Raw genomic sequence first — 22,794 nt, forward strand, 5'->3', positions numbered from 1 at the left:
TTTGGATCACTCTCTCGGATTCATACCAGGTGATTTCAAAAAATTAAATATGACCTTTCTAAGAGTTGTCTTTGATTTCCTTTTTTCCTCATTCCCTTATCTACTCTATTATCAGCAGCACGTCAATTCTCTCTCAAAATCTTTACGCTATTCCCCAACCATCATCATCACTTTTTTTGAATAATAAAAGTCAAACATCTAGTCTTGCCCCTCTTCAGCCTTTCCCTCCATGCAATCCATATTCCATTTTATACATAGCATCCCTACATACAGAATTAATTATAAAGCTCTACTGAAGCTTTCATTACTCTGAGCATAATGTCACTCGCTCCCTCTAGGCTGGGTACTTCTGTGGGTGCGCTAAGAACCCTCCGTTATTTCCTACTCTAGCCTAAACACCCTAAACATATTTCATATAATTCTTGTTTTAATTGTCTTTCTTCTCCAATTAGATTATAAAACTGCATGAGGGCAAGGAATGTGTCTTCCTGTTCCTTCATTATGCAGTCCAGTGCCTGGCGCGCCCTCAGTAATTATATTTGAACAAATGAAATCAGCTCACTTACAATGTGGCTCTAAAGATTATCCATGGCAAGGATTTAGAAAATAAAATTTAGCTGAGCAAATGCAAATGTAAGCTAATTATGGAGGGGAATTGACTGAACAAGTTGAAAAGAAATCTGTTTTGAAGATCTTTAAATGGTATTTCAAAATATAATTTGTTCACATGTAAGAAAGAAAATAATAAATATATTTAATATGTATTTAACTTAGTCAAATCACTCGATATCTATCAATACCTACAGAGTGTATTATCCTATGTAGTAATTTTCAAAAAGAAATTTTTTAACTACTCCCACCAGCTATATCTTCTAATTAAGCAACTTAGTCACCGATTTAATGAATAAAATATAAGGAAGAAGATTTATCTTCTCCTTACAAGATCAGAAGTATCCTAGCAATTCTGATTAAATGAATTAAATCAGATAGATGCATGCATTTCCATTTCTTTTCCTAAACTTGACTGAAATAGGGGTAAATGAATTTTAAAAAGTTAATACCATAAGGGTAACGAGGAGAGATGGCCCCAAATCTCTGAACAACGGAATGCTCACGGAGCCTGGAGCTGGCTTAGTGAAAGGGGGCTGAAACTTGCCTGTCTGCAGAGAGATATGCCAAAGGAAAGCAAGCTGTTTCAGGTATTGGGGCTACCACATGTTTTCCGAGGTGGGGCTCCTAGCAGTATCCCCTGTAAATGCTTCCCTACCCTCCGCAAAACTGGAAACCCCTCTCTTCCCAGTACATGCAAGAAAAGAGTGATTTATTCTGAAAAGAAACTGGACAAGAGAGCTTGTGAACTTAGAAACACCCACCATAGCAGAAGGCAAGAATAAAAGAAAGGAATCAAGTTAAAGTCTACGGTTTGAACAGTGGATGAGACCTTCATCTCATTACCTTTAACTCCTAAATGCTGCCTCCCAGGCATATCACTCACATGAAACTGCAGGATTTTTCCCCAGAGAAACTTGCCCTCCAAGAAGATTTCTTGATATTAAGAGTTGACGGTTGTTCAAAAAAATGGGAGAGGGAGAAGAAAAAGAAGAGGAAGATGCAGAAGAAGGAGGAAGGAGGGAAGGAGGGAAGGAAGGAAGGAGGGAAGGAGGGAAGGAAGGAAGGAAAGGAGAAAGATCTTAACTCCTGCTGCATGAATAGAAGTTCCAATCAGTGACTGACCTTTAAATATAAATGAACTTTTCTGTAAAATCTCTACCACAAAAAAAGGTGGGGAGAAAACAGAGACAAGGCATAAAGAAGAAAAATACTTCACAAAAAAATAGAACTAATAGTTTCAGAAAGATGCCATAGAGAAGAGAATGCTCTTTAGAAAAAGGAAAAACTAACCAGAGAACACAGGAAAAGTCTTTGAGATTAAAAATTAAGTTAGAAAATCTGAAATTAAAATTTTGAATTAAGTTTAGAAGATATAATCAGGAAAGTGTCCCAATAAGTAAAAAAAAAAGCCAAACCTTCAAAGAAAATGTAAGAAAAAGAAAAAAGAGTCAATAATTCAGGTAATCTAAAGGGTTCTAGAAAGAGGGAACAAAGAAAAGAAAATAGTCTAGACCATAAGAGGGCCCACTGAGTACCCAGATAATGAATTCAAACATATCCTCCCTCAGACACATTCTTTTTATAAATGTTTTTTAACTTGAGTATAGTTGACACACAGTGTCACGTCTCTCGAGTGAACAACACAGTGATTCAACTAGTCTTTGTATTATGGTATGCTCACCACAGGTGTAACTACCATCTGTCATCATACAACACTATTACAATATCATTGGCTACGTTCCCTATGCTGGTCCTTTTATTCCATGACTTACTCATTCCGTAACTGGAAGCCTGTACCTCCCACTATCCTTCAAACACTCACTCCCTTACACTGGCAACCATCAGTATGTTCTCTATTATATTTACATTTATGGATCTCCACTTTTTGTTTGTTCATTAGATTCCACATATAAGTGGAATTATATGGTATTTGTCTTTCTAAGTCTGACTTATTTCACTTAGCATAATACCCTCTAGGTCCATTCATGTTGTCACAAATGGTAAGATCTCATCCTTTCTAAAGGCTGAGTAATATTCCACTGTGTATGTATGTATCTGTATCACATCTTCTTTTTCCATCCTAAGACATATTCCAATGCAATTTCAGAGCACTGGAGAAAATGAAAGAAGAAAGAGGCAAATAAAGAGAAAAAATAGAAAGGACATGGAATTAGGGCAGTAGTTGAACTTTTCATTAATAGTGGAGCAAAGCCTTTTAAATCTTTGAGAGGAAACAATTAGCAACCTACAATTCTACATCTGGACAAACTATAAAGTACATGTGAGATTAGATTAAAAACTGTTTAAGAAGTAGAAGGTCTCAAATTTATTTCCTTGCATATTTTCTCCGAAGGCTAAGAGGGGATGTAGTTCACCAAAATGAAGGAGTAAACCAAGAGCTGTAAGGAAGGCATGTGATCCAATACAGGAAAAGAAAAAAGGAATTCCTAGGATAATGATGAAGGGAAGTCCCACAATGGCAGCTGTGTAGCAAGAAGCCTCAATAATAGATTCCCTGATGTGTCTGACTATATTGATAGGCATTTTATAGTTCTATAAAATAATATGGGAATAAGTAATGATTTGTAATAGAAAATTAAATTCAAAAGGAGGAGAGACGATTATTCTTTTTTTTTTTTTAAGTAATCTCTATACCCAGTGTGGGGCTCAAACTCATGACTCTGAGATCAAGAGTCAGATGCTCTACCAAATGAGCCAGCCAGGTGCCCCAAAAGGAGGATATACAATTATTAACAAATCCAAAAAAAATCTGAAAAGTCATACAGTGCCAAAATGGCTAAGCTGTGAACATAATTTACCTAATCATAAAAAATATAAACATTAAGCATTAATTGAAAAAAATATTAAAATTCTACCTGGAGCACGGAATCGAGAAAAGGACTATGAGTGGGGGAAGGGATGTTATGAGTGCTAAATCCTCAACCTGCATTGTACAGGGTAATAGGTAATATCTAAAATCAAAAAGAAAAAAGAGTAAACAAACAATTTAAACACATGTACATAATACCAGCACAGCAGCTGGAAATGCTGGAAGTATTTGGAAGATGGTATTTGGGGATGATCACTATTTTCCTTATAGGCTTTACAATCCTATTTAACATTGAAATTATGCACATGAATTACTCTACTAAAAATAAAAATTAGAAGGAAAAAAATGCAAATCATCTACACTTGCTTAAACCTGTTCGTCCCTTAGATTATCCTGCAGTGGAAGACCACTGTGACCTCAGCCCTGCCCAGGCTTACACTCTGGAAGTTTTCATTAATACTTAGGTTCTAAGGAAAATTTTTTTGTCTCCTATGAGGGCTGAATAACAAAAGAAAACCTTCCTGACAGGGCAAGGCATTATGAACTTAACTCTTAAAAATCAAACTTAGGGGTGCCTGGGTGGCTCAGTCAGTTAAGCGTCCGACTTCGGCTCAGGTCATGATCTTACAGTTTGTGGGTTCAAGTCCTGTGTCAAGTTCTGTGCCGACAGCTCGGAGCCTGGAACCTGCTTCAGGTTCTGTGTCTCCCTCTCTCTCTGCCCTTCCCCCACTCAGTCTCTCTCTCTCTCAAAAGTAAATAAACATTGAAAAAAATGTATTAAAAAATCAAACTTAGGGTTCGAGTTAAAAGTTAGTTGAACAAGAATTCCTATAACTACTTATAACTTCTTATTTTTTCCCCAGTAGTTTATCTAATTATGGACACCAGAGTTAACTCCCTTTACTACAAGTTTAATTTTTTAAAAAGCAGAAAAAATTTTGACAAATTATAATAAGAATTTTTCTTGAATCTAGAAACCACAAAACTTCTGATTAAGTGCACTTGGATAAAACCACAAGACCATGAGCGGTGGTCAAATCTATGTGATCGTGACCTACATGTACAGATTGATGTCACCATGACAAATGTCCGGTTACTTACCAGGAATGTGTTTCCACAATGCCCACACACGACCCTTGTACCTTCTGGTTGGACTGGCAATGCAGGTTGAGCTGGTTGTTCTTCAGAAATAAGCATTACTGGTCCAAGGTTAATTATGCGTCTACTGTGGAGAGAGAAATGAAACAACGTCATTATCCCACAAATGGACTGAGGGCAAAACCTGTAATATATGACCAAAAACATGGAATATAGCATTGAAAATAAATAAATGTCAGGTTTCGAAGCTAAATTCACAGAAAGTAACAATAAGCAACACTTCAAAAGCAAAAAAAAAAAAAAAAGAGAGTTTTTAATATTTTTGATGGAAACCATACATTATAGTGTTGGTTCCTAATCAATGACCTTGGGAACCATTTCACTGCCTTTTTCAAGTTCTTATAAGTCCAAATCAGAAAATAGTTTTTATCATTCACTATCTAGGAACACAAGTTGAGTTTTGTAGAAAACTACAAAAGTTAAAATATTCCACATCAATAAATACGTTGCGTGCCATGAAGGTACCAAAGTGCTGAGTCACAACCAAATTTCTCTGAGTAGGTTGGTATTCCTTGATGTCTATTTAATCACAGTTGGACAAAAAGGAAGATGAGAAGGCTTCTTTCTCTTCCCTCGCCTGCCATCAGATGGGGTTGCAAATGATTCATAGAAAGGTCAAAGAGCCAGAAATCACAGAAAAAACACAGGTAAAGTCTTGATAGACTCCGATCTGGGCACATCTATAATGGCATTTGATATGGGCAAATAGCTCCAGAATTTACTGCCTAGAGTATGTTCAGCAAAGACCAGTATAGTACATGGTAAGGTACACAATGATGACTAAAACACTTCCAGATTAAGATGAATTTCATCAAAGGTAAACTAGGCAGTTACTTTTATTTATTTTTTTCCCTTTGGAACATCTTTATTTGAGTTGATCTTAATCACTCATATATACATTACAGTTGGGTGACACCTCCCTTCACTGATGTAACAGGGGTCTGAAATGGCTTACAAATAGTGTTCTTAGAAACACCTTTATTACAACTATTTAAACATTTGACTGCATGCATTACAGAAGGGGTTTATTCCATTCACTCATATAATACCAGTGTGAATACAGGTTGCAACTAGAGATCTCATAAATATCCTTATTACAAGTATTCCTAATAACTTCACTATATACACAACAATGAGGATAAGTGGTTACTTTTAAATAAGTTTCATGAGTCACTAATTTATTACACTGCATTAAGTACTGACATAATATCAAGAAATCTTTCATTGCTCATTCAAGAATATTATATTTTATAAATACTTGTGACCATTAATTTCAAACTAATCATATCATTCCTTTAACAAAGGGAAAATAATAATCTAACTCCTGTAATTACTTTGAGGACAAAGACTCTAGAACAAAGCCTGGCACATAATAAGCCTTTAATAAATACTAGTTGAATGAACGAATGAATGAATGAATGAATGAATGTTTATCTCTTACCAGTTAGGTCTCGGACATCCTATTCGCCGAGATGTGTCCTTACAAATGAGGAGACAATTACAAGGGCATCTAACATATTTCTTCCCTGTTGGGGGGTTTTTGATTGGCTAGATAAGGGAAGAAAATGCAAACACAGCAAATTAACCAAAGGACAGATTGCCAAAGCTTGTTTATGTATAAAAAGGAAATGATTCCTTAAAAACGTAGGCTCCCCATAGTGCTATCAAAGTACAGGTTAAGGAAAAGTGCATCATAAGTGGTTTTAAATAGCTCAGATGTTGGCAAGCACTCTATGAAGTCTGGGGGCTGCAGAAATTTAATTGTGAAGGGCGTATTTCAAAGTTCACTTGCACTGCCCTTTCAATATGAGAAGAAAATTTAAGCGCACAACAAAAATTGTTTTCCCTTTAAAGTTTTAGGACAAGACAAAGTCATCTATCTGTCCCACCAGGCACAAACATTCACTAGTTTCTTGCACCTGTCTGGGAAGAGTGAGCTCATTAAGAATAGTGGGCAAAGAGGAGTGTATGATAAATTTGAACTTGACTGCCTGGAATATAAGAAGTGATCATTTTATTACATCTTTTAACTTAAAAACAAACAACCTGCAATAACTCTTAATGCTAACGTCTTTTTAACTTTACAGTAAATGTAAAAACAAAGAAAACAATCCTTTCAACACTAGGACTCAGGCCTGTTAAAGTAAATAACCTATGAAGCAATGGAAGGACTAGAACATCACTCTCCTGGGCATGCCTGCCAAAAATGTACAACCTGAATCCAGTCATGAGGGAATACCAGACAAACCCAAACTGAGGAACATTCTACAAAACATCTTGCCTGTACTTTTTGAAAATATCAAGGCAGTACAAGACAAAGAAAGACTACATTTCAGATTAAGGGAAATTAAAGAGACATGACATCAAATATGACATGCAATTCTGGATTCACTCCTGGACCATGTTGTTTGTTTGTTTGTTTGTGTTTTCTAATGGAACCATTGAGCAAATATGAGTTAGGTCAAAAGATCAGATAACAGCCTTGTGTTAATGTTAATTTCCTGCATTTGATAACTGTACTATGATTGTATAAGTGACTGTCCTTTTTTTTTTTTTTTTTTTTGTAAGGAAATTCACACTAAAATATTTAGGAGTAGAGGGGCCTCTGGGTGGCTCAGTCAGCTAAGCATCCAACTTCAGCTCAGGTCATGATCTTGCAGTTTGTAAGTTCAAGCCCCGCATCAGGCTCTGTGCTGACAGCTCGGAGCCTGGAGCCTGCTTCTGATTTTGTGTCTCCCTATCTCTCTGCTCCTCTCCTGTTCACGCTCTGTGTCTCTCTCTCTCTCTCAAAAATAAATAAACATTAAAAAAAATTTTTTTAATGTTTAGGGATAGAAAGCCCCATGTCTGCAATTACCTTAAAAGGTTCTTAGAAAGAAAGAAAGAAAGAAAGAAAGAAAGAAAGAAAGAAAGAAAGAAAGAAAGAAAGAAAGAAAGAAAAAGATTATTTATTTAAAGAGAGAAAGTGAATGTGACAAAATATTAACACATTTGGGGAATGTGGGTACAGAATGTGTGGGAATTCTCTGTACATAATATGTACTATTATTTTTGTAACATAATTTCAAATCTGTGACATATTTCAAAAAAAGATTTAAAAATTTAAGGAAACAACCTTGTTAGAAATATATAAAAATTAACAATAAGTCATCAATAATTTATTAAGCTATATTACAGATAAAATCTGAAAATCTGAATATCCCCAAGTTACAAACATCCAGAATGTGTTACTATTCAATCTAAAATATCAAGAAAACCAGGGGTGCCTGGGTGGTTCAGTCAGTTAAGCACCCAAATTCAGCTCAGGTCATAATCTCATGGTTTGTGAGTTCGAGCCCCACGTCAGGCTCTGCGCTGACAGCTCAGAACCTGGAGCCTGCTTCCGATTCTGTGTCTCCCCTTGTCTCTGCTCCTCCCCATGCTCATGTTCTGTCTCTCTCTGTTTCTCAATAGTAAATAAACATTAAAAAAATTTAAATATCAAGAAAACCAGAACTTGGGTTAATTTATCTATACATCCAAATTCTACCATTAAATAAACGTGTACTTGGCAAATGACAAGTTTTTCTTAAAATTTTTTTAATGTTTATTTTTTTGAGAGAGAGAGAGCATGAAGAAAGGAAAAGCAGAGAGAGGGGGAGATACAGAGAGAGGGAGATCTGAAGCAGGTTCCAGGCTCTGAGCTGTCACGACAGCACAGAACCCAATGCAGGGCTCGAACTCAAGGACCGTAAGATCATGACCTGAGCTGAAGTTGGCCACTTAACTGACTGAGTCACCCAAAGGCCCCTACCAGCTTTTTTTATATTTTATTCCCACCTTACCTGTAGACCCCAGTTCCCTTGTTTACAAAACAAGGCAACTGAATTAGACAATTTTAAGCACTAGTCCTTAGTCCCAGCTCATGCATGGCTTGTCATGTCTGATCTGCTGGGAAACGGGGGTGACACTGTCCTGATGCATAAGTTTTAGAATTCTTACTTAGCAAAATGAACTTGTATGTGCCAGATGCAGTGCTGGGCACTTTGCCGCTGTAATCCCAAGAGCAACCCTATTAGGTAGGTATTATTATTTTACCACTCTACATGAGGAAACCACAGTGTGGAAAAGATAAATCCCAAGGATAGATAGCTCTCAAGTGGCAGAGCTAGGATTCAAACCCCAGTCCCTCTAGTCTGTCAGCCTCCAGATCTCAGACTCCTTACTCAATCACTCAGCCAATTAGTTCCACTCTTCCTCCAGGACTTCTCAACTTTTCCATTACCTTGCCCTAGAAATTGCTTCTCCCTTAGCTTTAAATTCTGTATTCTCTAAGTCTTGTTAAAATTTGTCCATATTTTCTCTCCTCCCACTTTTTACTTCCTTTCCCAATTCTAGCTACCGAAAGAAGGACTTGTGTTAGCCTGGTTTTGTTTTGTTTTGTTTTGTTTTGTTGTTTCATTTTTTCAATCTCCTCAGGAATATCAGGTTCCTATCAGAGGTGGCTGCCCAGGAGAACAGACACACTGATACCCTGTTTTAGGTGACATGAGGAGAATGAACCCCAGTGAAACTGAGCAGGGGATAGTGACAGTGAATAGAAGGAGTGGCTCTATTGGACTCTGGTCCGTTTGTCTGTTCTTTTTAACCTAGAATTTCTCCAGAGAAGCTGCTGGCTGCCTAATACCTCTTCATTCATAAATTTAAGATCAAGTTACATTGCCAACATTGGGAAGTCATCTCTTAAAGCACTCCTCACACACATTTTCCCCTCCTTTTCCTCCCCTGTAGTATGACTGACTCCACACAAGGCAATCTAGTTAGATACTACTCATTTTCTCTAGGATACTGACAATTATTTACATTACTTAACAGGAGCAATAATGATACAAAAATGTCAGCACGAATTTCCTTATGTCCAGAAGTAGTTTATTTGTACCCAAATCCTACTGTTCTGGTATCATGAACTCCTCACTTCTAAGAAGCCAGACTGAGGCTGTTGACGAAACCCACAGTCTGCTCTGTTTACTTCCAAGGGTAAATATAAAGCTCTAAAACTTTTTTTCTAGTCATTAAAGAACAAAAGTTTGAGTCAGTGGTGGAATAGGAAAAAAAATCAACAGGAACATCGAATCCAAAGAAACCTTTAAGGTACTGGTATTTTTTTTAATTGCCATCTATGTCTAACAACTCTTAATTTGGTTGCTAACTCTAAAAGCAGCACAAACGAGGTTGATGCTAAGTTTGCTAGTGGGTGTTCAACTTAAAAAGGAAATAGCTGGTTTTGTAGGTATCACCTCTATTTACACAATAAAGTTTATCTCCAAATGATGTCCCTTATAAAAATATATATTTACAATGAAACATATTGCTTCAAGCCTTAAGGTTTTATTTTATGACTTTTCTTATAAAACACATAATAATGCCCAGTGTGCGTGTTTTATGCTTTACAGAGACACGGTAATCTCTGGCTGACTTTTTTTCAGACTTTTCTAAAAAGGAAAAATATGCAGGTACCAACAACTAAATTAACATTTAATTGCAAACTTTGAGAGAGATTGAAATTTTATTTTTTAGTATAACTTATTGTCAAATTGGATTCCATACAACACCCAGTGCTCATCCCAACAAAGATTGAAATTTTAAAAATAAAGCCTAACCATGAAAGTAGGAATCTATTTAACCAGTATACACTTTGTCAGTTCATTACTTGAAAGTTTCAAAATTGTACTTAAAATTTAGTTGCTTTTCTCAAGGTTCATTTAAAAAAAAAAAAAAGAAAAAAACAATACACCCTTCAAGTTTTTTGAACGTTTCACTAAATTACTATCAAGCAAGTAGAATAAAATATCAAGCTATTTATAAACACTTTGGCACAGATATCGATACTACATGCATAATCTTAAACCCAGAAAAACCATACAAACATCCTATAGACATAGAGCAAATTTAAATAATCTTCCACATAGTAAGTACAAAGTCCACATGTGAAGTGAACCTTGGTGTGTGTGTGTGTGTGTGTGTGTGTGTGTGTGTGTATATATATATATATATATATATCTCCTCATTTTTGCGAAAATCAAAATGGATTTAGTTGTGACGTGGATAGACACTGAGGATAATTGTAAACATCTGTAGAGGGTCAGTCTCATGTTAGAAAGTAAAGAGCCAGATGGCATTATGCTTAAATTCACCATGAAATGTTCATAATGGAGTTAACCTTAAATACCTGGGCACATCCTTGTATGATGGAAGAGGAGTAGAGAGAAGAAAGAAAGGATGAGAAAATATGGTTGTATCTCTATCCAGGGCACGTCTACCTTTAAGTAACATTAGTGGAGTACTTCCTTTAAAGAGAAGATGTCAGACAATACTTTATGCTTTATTAATGGAAACCCCCACTTACCGTAGCTTCATTGCAAACCGTGCACTTAACCACATGCTGGTGAAGCTTGCCATCCAAGTTGATGAGAGACTGGCACACGCGGCAGTTAATTACTGGAATACCAGTGGCATCAGGACTGGCGATGGCTGTATATGGAGGGGGGAGTTCCGCTGGAAAGAGCATCAGTCACTGAATCAGGGCCAACGGTATTATGAAGGGTTTGAGCATATAAGCAATAGAAGTAAAGCAGAAACTATCAAAAATGTCCTTACTCTTGTATTTATGTTTATAAAGCTAGCCACCTTATCCTGGCTTCTGAGCGCAAACACACATGGGCCTACGTTGTGAAGTGGAAGAATTCTTAACTCCAATAAAATCCAAATCATGCTTGCCTCGGTCTATCCAAACGATCCAGTTTTCTTTTACTAACCTATACTCAACATACCCACTCTGTTCCCTCATAAGTCACAGAGCTTGTAATAGGAAAGGGATGATTCATGCCTAAAGTAAGAATCTTACAACTAATGATCTGTTTACCAAGAAAGAGAAATAGTCAGTGAGAGAAAGGTTTTAAAATCACTTACGCATACACATAAACTATGCAGTTGCCATTCAGTGTTTATAAAGGGACCACTATACAACTGCTGGCCGTGACAAGAACAAAATAGTTTTGGTGGCAGTTTAAGGAGACACAAAAGTGAACCTAGGAAAACTGAACTTATCAACATGGAACAAAGCCAGTTGGAATGGAACAATGCTAATTTCAGACACAAAACAAAAATAAAAATACACTTAACATTTTTTTATCTCAAATTTTTAACGTTAAAAACGGGGCGCCTGGGTGGCTCAGTTAGTTGTGTCCAACTTCGGCTCAGGTCATGATCTCACGGTTGGTTCATGGGTTCAAGCCCTGCGTCAGGCTCTGTGCTAACAGTCCAGAGCCCGGAGCCTGTTTCAAATTCTGTGTCTCCCTCTCTCTCTGCCTCTCATCTGCTCACACTCTGCCTCTCTGTCAAAAATATATAAACATTAAAAAAAATTGTTTTAAATAAAAAAAAAATCTAGGAAATGCGCTTAAGTATTTATGGGTAAAAAATACATCCGGAACTTAGTTTAAATGCCCTAAGAAAAAAATGGGTTAATAGATGAAACAAGATTAGCAAAATGTTGATAATGAGTAAAAATATAGTAACATAGAAGGTCATTTTGTTCTATCTACTTTTGTGTGTGTTTGAAAATTCCCGGAATATGTGCACACACACATACCACACACACACACACACACACACACACACACACACACACACACACAGTTTAAGAGTCCTAAGATTGCCTGATTGGGTAAAGTGTAGTGGCCCAATTTCAGAACTATGCTCATCTACCAGAAGTATATATTTGTTGTAGAAATTTAAGAAAAAGCATCTAGATATACTACTCTGGAATGAGATTTTTAAAGGGACTGCCTAACCCCACTCTGTAGCTGCCTCAATTATAGGCATAGGAGACCCTTTTAAGGAAAGGTAGTATCTTAGGACATCTAGAAAGGCCTACACCTCAACACACGATTCATGTTTGAAGCCCCACTAAAGAGAACTGATATTTTGAGAGGCTTCTGTGATACTATAAAATACAATCGCAAAAGCTAATCATGAAAAGAGCCATTTTTGAAGTAGAGATTTCTATCCACTGAATTAGATTCTGAACTCTGTGGTATTTTTAAAGCACAGCACACTATGATATGTTTAAAATCCACATATCACCACCTGGCATCCTTGAGGTTTATCATATAGATCTTTTTTAACTAGCAAATGACTAGCAATAAGTGTTATTCATTTAAAGGATTCATAATAAGCTGAATTTCTGCAGCAGTCAAGGCTCTGAAAAAGGCCACTTTGAAATGACAATACGTTTCTGGGAGGCTTATGCCAGAACACCGCCAAATACTGAACTTGAAAAGAAGCTATAGATGTCTTACATTATAAAAATAGCTTTAAATCTTTGAAAGAATTTGAGGTTGATCCAGAGTGACTTGTAAGGTATTAATCAAGAAAAAAAAATGGGTTAAAGGAACAATGAGTCAAATATACACATCGGAGCCCTTGCAATTTGCAGATTCTTTTATCAGCTTTCAATAAAGAAGATATTGTTCTGGGAAAATGAATACATACCTCACTAGAAATGCTAGACAAACTGCCTGGTGCTTAATAATAAATATTGTTTTTCATAATTATTAGCATTATTATTAAAAGCAATTTCCTCTCTTGCCTTTTTCTTGAGTTATAAAGTCACATGAAGCAGTTCTCCCATGATTCCCGGTCTCCATCTTATGCAGTATGACAGAAAAGAAATTCAAAGACAAGAAAATTTCACAGAGGAAACAAGTGTACTGAGGGTGAGGGAGGCGGCTGCACACTGCAGTGTACATAAAAGGCCAGCAAAGCCCATCTACTCCAATAGGGCAAAGGCTTCGCTCAAAGGAATCTAAAAATCCCAATAGGGGACCTTAAAAAAGCATTTAAAGTACATCACGGTCAACAAACCCCTGTGAATGTTTTCACTAAGATTTGTACTATGTAATTTTTAACCTGTTGAAAAAAGAAAGCTTCCAATTATGACAAAAATATGCTTGAATCATTTGGAGGCTTGAAAAGTAGAAGGAGGGGAAAAGAAGAACAAGCGAGGATCAGAAATTTAAGATGGGAGAGGCTGTAAGCTCCATGAGGACAGAGGCATATCTGGCTTGTCCGGGACTGATTCACCAGCACCTGCACAGTGCCTGGTCTAGGATAGAAGCTCACTGAATATTCACTGTGCGGACGGATGGATGGATGGATGGATGGACGAGTGAATCACTGAAATTTATGAGATACATCTATTTCTCTTGGGAAAACAACACTAAGTATATTACTGCTGCTCTCCTTGAAGAGGACCTGGGGTGCTAACACATGAATAAGCTTCACTAAAAAAAAGGTCTCTTCTACACAGAATACCCTCCAAATCATATACTGACAGAGGTGAGGTAGTCAGGGGACATTGGCCTGGCCCACCAGCTAGATGGAATCAGTCCAAGAGATCAAATAGAACGACAGATGCCGCAGCCTAATTGTTCCACAAAACAGTGCTTCCAGGCTTATTGTCTCAATCTTCTGTCCATGACCTCAGCCCTAAGCTGACAGAGATATGTCTTGTACTTTGGCCCCAAGAAAACCTTCACCTCCAACTCCATCTCCTTTTGTAAGGGACTTTTTTTAATTTTTTTTTTAATGTTTATTTATTTCCGAGACAGAGAGAGACAGAGCATGAGTCGGGGAGGGGCAGAGAGAGAGGGAGACACAGAATCAGAAGCAGGCTCCAGGCTCTGAGCCGTCAGCACAGAGCCTGGCATGGGGCTCGAACTCACAAACCGTGAAATCATGACCTGAGCCAAAGTTGGACACTTAACCGACTGAGCCACCCAGGCGCCCCAAGGGACTTTTAACTCCAGAGATAAATTCCACAGTTAGTAAACCCACAGTAATTGGCAATGTAGATTGTTTGTCCTCTTTTCACTTTAAAAGTCAACAGATGACAACTATCATACCTATTTCAAATTTCTGCCCTGGATAAAAATCCACTGTAATCTCAGAACTCAGGATCATTAGATATTAAGAGTCACAAAAAGTCTTCATTGTGGAAGAGTCTTGTCACTTTTTTGCTTTTATTTATTTTTGAGAGAGAGAGAGAAAGAACACAGGCAGGGGAAGAGCAGAGAGAGAGAGAGGGAGACAGAATTCGAAGCAGCCTCCAGGCTTTGAGCTGTCAGCACAGAGTCCAATGTGGGGCTCGAACCCACGAACTGGGAGATCATGACCTAAGCCGAAGTCAGACACTCAACCAACTAAGCCACCCAGGCACCCAGAAGAGTCTTGCTACTTAAACAACGGTCAGTTTCTCTATGGGGTTTGCCTAAGTGAAAAATCTTTTTTTTTCCCTTCCATGTGAGCAGTATTTGTTAGACCAGTAGTCCCCAATCCTGAAAACTCTCTCAAAGTTCCAGAGTTGTACCATGTTAGAAAATCAAGCAATATTAGGAATTACACTGTCTAATTTCTTCATCTCATGGGAGAGAAAACTGCAGCCTAGAGATTCTAACTTTTGAATAGATTTTTATACAGCCTTCAGAAAAGTCAGGAGCGGACTTCTCTCCCAGAGGTTTCTCCAAGATAACAGTTGTCTCTTTCGCTCAATCATTTCATACAGGCAGAAAACGTAAGAACTACTGAGGATTCCGTAGAAACACCTAGACAAGAATCAGATCTGAGCTAAAGAGGAAGTAGAGAAGGAGAGGGAAGACAGGGAAAATAAAAAAAATAGGACAGAGTATGAAAAAGAATCCATTCATGATAATAAAAACTTCATAGAAAAACTGAGACTCTTAAGAGAGACGATATCAAAGAATATGGATCACAAGGCATATGTGAAACACTCCAAAGGAACCATTATTACTCTGTAAACCCACCGGATGACCAAGAAAAATATAAAGGATCAAGCCTGGCTGGTTTTTTTCCCCTCCTTAGGATCTTTGGGGAGAACATGCATCAGGGAGGGCGTGAGCCTGGCTGGTATTGGTTATCTCTGCTTCTCGGGTAAAATCTCTCCAGTCCAGTTCAGCACCCAGAAAGGGAAGACCAGCTTGTGTTCCTCCCCTCTGTGAAACCAAAGGAATAAAACTATTCCGGGAGACTCTTGGGTTCTTGCAGAGCCATGGATCCATTCGGCTGAAGTCAGAATGGAAGGTAAATGTGCTACTTATTAGGTTACTGACTCTTTGCTCCAAATCTCCCCTTCTCTGCTTTGTCATGCTGGCGCTGGAACTCTGCAAACCACAGCGTGGTTTTGCCAGCTGGCTGCAGGCTGTATTCTGTAAACAGGAGGCGATAAAGGAAGCCTGGATGGTTGGAGGAAGAAGGGACTTGCAGCCCTTTCCTCGGGGGCATGAAGTCTTTCTCCAGAGCTCAGAGGCATCAGCTCCAGCTGGCCCGTGTCTCTCAGAAGTCCTGTTTCATTTCTGCAGGACCCCGCCTCTAAATTATTACATCTTACTAATTCCAATCCCTCCCCTCTGTTCTCTCAGCCCTAGACTCTGTGGTAGGTATTTCCCGCGTTCGATACCCACTTGACACCTCGGAATAGTATTTTCACAACTTCATACCTAATTAACAATTAAAAATCCATACCTAATTATATTCTCTTCTGTGGTGTCTCTCTTCAGCTCCTAACTATTCATGCCAAGAATAATCCCAGGAAACTGACCCTCAAAAATGGGATTGAAGAAATGGTTTGGTCCTGCCTCGGGCTCGAAAGCAGTGTTGAGCTCCTCTACCAGTGGGACGCGGTATGATACTAATGGGTGGCTTGCAGTGGCATCCTGATGAATCAGATTATCCCCTGAAGATGACTGTGATGTTTGTGGCTCCTTCAGTTGACCATCATGGCCGTAACAACTCCTATATGGATTGTGATGTGGGATGGATTCCCCTGAATACATTGGGAGCCTTTATAGAAAGAAAACGAGCAGCTCAGGTCTTGAAACTCTCAGCTCAAGTCATGGTCGGAGCACTTCTATCGTAGCCCTGAAAGTATCACCTGTTTCTAATTGTCACAGGGCTTATACTGCTGGAAATCAAACACAAATTTAATTGTGTAGACTGCAAAATTAGAACACCACATGAATTCACAGCCTTACCAAGCTGTCACGTGAAAGCTGGGGCACTGACTGCAAAGGAGTGGACCTCGGAAACACGGAATGGGCCATCTGGTTGTCGCCAAACAGAGCTGAGAATATGAATCCCTGAGTTACTGTGAGCCTCCCTGGTGAGTGGAAAGCAACTCTTCCTCCGAGTCTGAAGAGATGAGCCTTCCTTGACAGGAACACTGCCCCAACCTCCCCTGAAGTAGTTGTCTCACAAGTGGACAGTCATTCTCCTGAAGATGCATTCTCATCTGTTGTTGTCTCAAGACACGTAACGAAGCTCAGATCTCAACATGTTCCAGGAGGTACAAGTAGAAAGCGTGACTCAGGAAGAAGCAGCCTATATACATCAAGAGACTTGCAAGGTTTTGAAAATATATACTGCCAGAAACTTGGAGAATATGTGTGGGGGGAAATCCTAAGGGTGTTAAACCAAAGAGGATGGAATATAACACTGAGCTGAGCCAAATTTAATCATACGGGTGTGCTCGTCAGATGTTCTGGGTTCCATGTTTGTTTTAAGGCTGCAAGTAGCTCTCTATCAGTTTACTTGTCTGTTGGTGAGACTTGGCCTTACCTTTCATGGCACTGTGATGTCAGAACATCCCTAGCATGGCGCAGGAGAAGAATCAAAAGCTTAGGGAGCTAGGAAGTTGGGGTGAATTTATCATAAGAAATGTGCATGCCCACACCTACTACATCAGTTTGCTTATTTTCTAAGTCGAACTGCTCCTCCGGGGAAATCCTAGTGTTGTGACTGCGGACGTGTGATAGGAAGCCCCGCTATAAGTTGTGATGCCAGACAAAGTCAAGAGGCCTTCAGCAATACCCAGGAGAAAAGTAGCAGCCAGTCAGGCACTCTACAGTGGGTTCCCAGAAGTTAGTGAGCATTCAGTGGGTCACAAGCATCCATTATGCACCAGGCACAGTGCTAGGTGCCCGTCGGGGACACCATGGGGAATGAGACAGGTTCCAGAGGTCAAAGAGCTCATGTTCTTAACATGGAAAAAGGCAGTGAAACTGAAGTACAACTTGGTGCGGTAAGCGCTCTGAGAAGGATGTGCGCGGGGGCTTCTCGAGCACAGAAGAAGGCATCTAAATCTGACTAAGGCAGAGCGAGGATCAGGGGTGCAGGGTGGGCAGAGGGGAGAGGAGGGTAGCAGTGGACTCACTCTAGCACAATTTAGCTTTCCTCCAATACTGCAACCTTTCTCTATCCTGTTACCATTAACCCCTCCCTCCGCAGCAGCTCTAGAACAGCCACACGTTATTGAGTGTGGTTGTAGTATCAGCTTGGAACCAAGATCAATCTGCATCCTAATGCCTCCAGCATTGCTTGTAAGAGTTTATGTGGTGCCCGCAGCAGGCCCCAGGCAACGACAAACCAGGCCTTCTTCTACAGCAGCTGATGATGTGTACTGAATTCCACTACGAGCTATTAATCTGTCGTTTTCCTCTCCCTCCGTGGTCTCAGGCGTTCGGGCTGTATCAGAACACTGCCTCCTAACTGGAGGTGCTGGCAAGAAGTGCCCAGTGACCTGCCAATGACCAATTCCTGGACGACAAAAGCTTTTTGCCCTGATTTCTCTGTTTCTCTTAAGGCAATATTCCTGCCTCATTCTATTAATGCATCTCATCTGTGGTACTAGTGCTCTCTTCAAGTATTGACAGTGAATAAGCCACATTTGCTTCCTCCACTTGATCAACTACAGTGTCTGTGCTGACTTGGATTTCAAAAAATGCGATTTGGGGGCGCCTGGGTGGCTCAGTTGGTTAAGCATCCGACTTCAGCTCAGGTCACGATCTCACGGTTCGTGAGTTCAAGGCCCGCGTCAGGCTCTGGGCTGATGGCTCAGAGCCTGGAGCCTGCTTCCGATTCTGTGTCTCCCTCTCTCTCTGCCCCTCCCCTGTTCGTGCTCTGTCTCTCTCTGTCCCCAAAATAAATAAACGTTAAAAAAATTTTTGAAAAAAAAAATGCGATTTGTTTCCTGACCTGATTCATTCTCCGTAAATCTACGCAAAAAATCAGACACATATTTGGAGTGAAATGAACCTCCTAAAACCAGTACTTATTTTTTAAGCATATACTAAGTGTATAAAGATATTTAGTGAATAAGTCCCTTAAATTCTAGTGTTCAGATATCTTTACCCCATGGGTTAACTAAATTTCATTTCAAAATACAGAGATTGCTAACAAAAGCCAGAAGTTAATCCAGGAGAGAAAGTTCCTCATTATAGCCAATAGAGGGTATGGCCACTGTATATCACAGCAATCTTCCCATAATGGAATGGAGAGTTTCCTCATTTCTCTCCTAGCTGCATCTGAAAATGGTTTTCTTAGAAATTTTTGAAATAGTTTTGTATTAATTGGTAGAATTCATACAGCTCAGTAGATATCAGTGTTTTTTAGGGAAACATCCTATGGCCTGAGAGTAATAACAACTTGGGTGTTTATGAAAGTCTTCTCACCTTAAATCTACTCACTATTCTCACCCTGTGTTTCTTTTCTTCTGGACTGTGAATCTTAGCACTTTATTCTCTAACACTATAAGATTTCATCTTATAACATACCTTCCCCCAAATTCTCCCTCTGTAGAAACCACATGTTCAAATGTTGAACAATTAGAAACTTTCTTATACACTGTTTTAAAATCCCTATTATGAATCTACCAAGGTTAAATATTTCAGCTTGGAAGAAGAAGGATTTTGCCATTACCTTTAGAAATAGATGCTTTGATAGAATGCCCTAACCGTCATGTGGCACATACAAACACATTCTACAGAATAATATATTGCACGTTAGTTGGACTTCCAATGCTTAAAAGAGCTATGTAATACTCTTTAATATAATATCTTTCCAATTTTCAGAGAGTAATAGAGTAGTAACTTAAGTGAAAGAGGGACATTGGAAGTAAAAGAGTGAGATAAGATAACCACCTATATTTCAAAGTTATAGATCTATTCTCGTAGGTGTATCCAGATTGCTTACCAAGAACAACTGTGTCATAGAATAGAAAAGCAAAAGGAAATATACTAAACCACGCCTTCTCATTTAGGAAACTGAGGCACAGAGATGTCAAATAACTATGCTCAGGTCAGCAGCTAGCCACTAGCAGAAAGAACTCAAGCATCAAGTCCCACAGGCTAAACCATACCTGGTAGTGAGATCATCTCTTAGATTATAAAGGGATTTAGATATCCAGTGCTTGAGAAACTGACATGAAGGCCAGGAAGAGAAGCCATGCTTTCCATTCCTTTGTCACATTGTTTTTATTCTTACGGGGGAAAAAAAATTCACTTTACGACAGCAATCAGGAAAAGGAAAGAATCTGGAAAAGTGCCAAAGCAACACAAACGCTAATACATTCCCCCCACCCCCAAAAGTAGAGAAGTCCTCTCAAAAGAACAGAAAACAACAGGAAGAATGTATTCCCTCTTAAGAGCTATTAGAGGGATATCCCTCCCAGTGTATACAACATCTCCTCATCCTTACAAAACTGAAACACAAAACAGCTGAGCACAAAACTATATCCAATGTTGCCTGCTTTTCCCCATTTGGATCACTTCCCAGATAGTTGCTTATTGCCCTCAAAGATAGTTAATGAACATCCATCTGGCTAACTCGCCTCTCTAACATCTGTATTCGTCTGGCTAACATCTGTATCCATCTGCCAATCTTTCAAGATTTTAACAGAATGTTATACCCTAAACATTTGACATTCCTGAAAACCATATGCAAAGTCCTTGGAAATGAATGGGAAATTCACAGCATCACCTCTCACCACAGTGATGTGTTATCATACAGATGATAAATAATTGCTGAATGAAATTTACTCTCTAGCCCTGATGTGTCCTCATATCCCAGACTTGCTCATCCACTGCCTACTCGACACCCCCAACTGAGTGAGGAGTGAAGGTATTTCAAACTCAATGCTTCTAAAACAGAGTATTGAGGGGCACCCGGGGGACTCAGTCAGTGGAGCATCAGATTCTGGATTTTGGCCCAGGTCACGATCTCATGGTCATAGAATCGAGCCCCGCCTTGGGTTCTGCCACAGGGCTCTGCGCTGAAAGCTTGGAGCCTGCTTCGGATTCTCTCTTCCTCTCTCTCTCTCTGCCCCTCCCCCACTTGTGTGTGTACACTCACTCTCTCTCTCTCAAAATAAACATTTTTAAAATATAAAATAAAATAAAACAGAATATGGATTTCCACTGTCCTTCCCCCTGCCCCCACATACACAACTTCTTCTCCTGTTTGTCTACCTTAGATAAAAGCAGAGTTTCCTAGTTGCTTGGGTCAGTTTTGGAGATTTGTGATTCCTTTCCTTCCACTGACTCAGTCCGTTGGCAAGTCCTGCTGCTCTATGCTTAAATATGCCCTGAATCCAACCACGTCTCACTGCTTCCTTCCGTCACCTCCACCCTGGTTCAGACCGCTTACCTAGCCCACATGAACAGCCTCCTGATTAGTGCCATGTCTTATTCAGTGTCTTATTTTCCCCCCAGTAATCTACTCCCCACATCCCAACCACGATGATTTTCTTTCTTTTTTTGATGTTTATTTTTGAGACACGGTGTGAGTGGGGGAGGGGCAGAGAGAGATAGGGACAGAGGATCCAAAGCGGGCTCCGTGCTGACAGCAGCAAGCCCGACGTGGGGCTTGACCTCATGAAATACAAGATCATGACCTGAGCCAAAGTTGGATGCTCAACTGACAGCCACTCAGATGCCCCGATTTTCTTAAAAAGTAAAGCATTTCACGTTTCTCCTTTGCTCCAACCCCTCCACGGTTTGCCATTACCCTCGGAATGCAACCATATCTCTGACGGTGACCTACAAACCCTCCTTGTCTTCCCTGGCCCAGTCCCCTAATCCCTTCCGCCACACTTCCCCTTAGACACCACGCTGTAACCCACCGCCCTCCTTGTTTTCAAACAGCATGTTTCAACTTGCACACTTCTCCCCTGTCTTCCAATGGTTGATTTCAGCTAATTTTTCAGGTCTCTGAGCAACTGTCATGTCTGAGGTATCTTTCCTGAAGCAATCAGAGACACTCCCCATGCAGTTAACCCTCCATCCTCATACCCTGCTTTATTTTCTTCACTCTCTGAAATTATAGTGCTCACTGTATGTATCTCTCACTGGAACATAAGCTCCCGGGCATCTGGAACAGTACAATAGGCACTCAAATATTTGAAAGGATGACTGACTGAATGAAACATGTCTTGATTAACGTACTAAAGATGCTGGCTAGAGCCAGGAGGAAGTGTGGGCATTATAAAATAGAATAAAAGAATCATGGAGACGGATGCCTGCCAAACGGTGGGAAAGGATTGTAATAAGAAATGGGCTGGGGCGCCTGGGTGGCTCAGTCGGTTAAGCGGCCGACTTCGGCTCGGTCACGATCTCGCGGTCCGTGAGTTCGAGCCCCGCGTCGGGCTCTGGGCTGATGGCTCAGAGCCTGGCGCCTGTTTCAGATTCTGTGTCTCCCTCTCTCTCTGCCCCTCCCCCGTTCATGTTCTGTCTCTCTCTGTCTCAAAAATAAATAAAACGTTAAAAAAAAAATTAAAAAAAAAAAAAGAAATGGGCTTGCCGCAATGCTGGAAAACTGGAAGCAGATACCCTTCACCAACATTTGGGCTCCATTTTCCCTTCATAAGGATGTGGCCTCAGCGAAGCAGCCTGTGATCCAAGAACCAGTCTGAAATCGTTCTCCTACAGGTGGCGTTAGTTTTAGCCTGTCACAAAATCAGCTTCAGCAAGACCCTACTTGGTCCGTACCACAGCCGGTGCACACCCCCGGGGAGGCCTTCACGGGGTGTGTGGTCCAGCCGCTAACCTTACAGTGGGTCACGGGTATGGTGTGGGTCTCTGGGTCTGCCTCACCTTCTCCTGCCAATCCACAGCCAACCCCAAACTCCGCAAGGATGCGAGGAGGTTCAGAAATGTAACAGACTGCCCAAATATATTCGAGAACTCTAATTCAGCGCACCGGACTGAATGCTTACGTCCCCTCAAAATTCGTGTTGAAGCTCTCACCCCCAGTGTGATGGTATTAGGAGGTGGGGCCTTTGCGAGGTAATTAGGCCATAACGGCGA

General features: G+C 39.9%; 1 protein-coding gene across 2 annotated transcripts in view; it reads right to left on the reverse strand.

Moving 5' to 3' along the window:
* The window catches only part of PIP4P2 (phosphatidylinositol-4,5-bisphosphate 4-phosphatase 2), a 52,139-nt gene that overhangs the window by 20,983 nt on the left and 8,362 nt on the right, over nt 1-22,794 (reverse strand). For both annotated transcript variants that reach the window (XM_007084331.3, XM_042973343.1), the window contains 3 exons: nt 10,986-11,134; nt 6,042-6,148; nt 4,544-4,667 (listed from right to left, as the gene is read on the reverse strand). In XM_007084331.3, coding sequence (XP_007084393.1) covers nt 4,544-4,667; nt 6,042-6,148; nt 10,986-11,134 — 380 coding nt within the window. The remainder of the gene's footprint in view (nt 1-4,543; nt 4,668-6,041; nt 6,149-10,985; nt 11,135-22,794) is intronic.

Source organism: Panthera tigris, chromosome F2, assembly GCF_018350195.1.
Source record: "Panthera tigris isolate Pti1 chromosome F2, P.tigris_Pti1_mat1.1, whole genome shotgun sequence".
Lineage (NCBI taxonomy): Eukaryota > Metazoa > Chordata > Mammalia > Carnivora > Felidae > Panthera > Panthera tigris.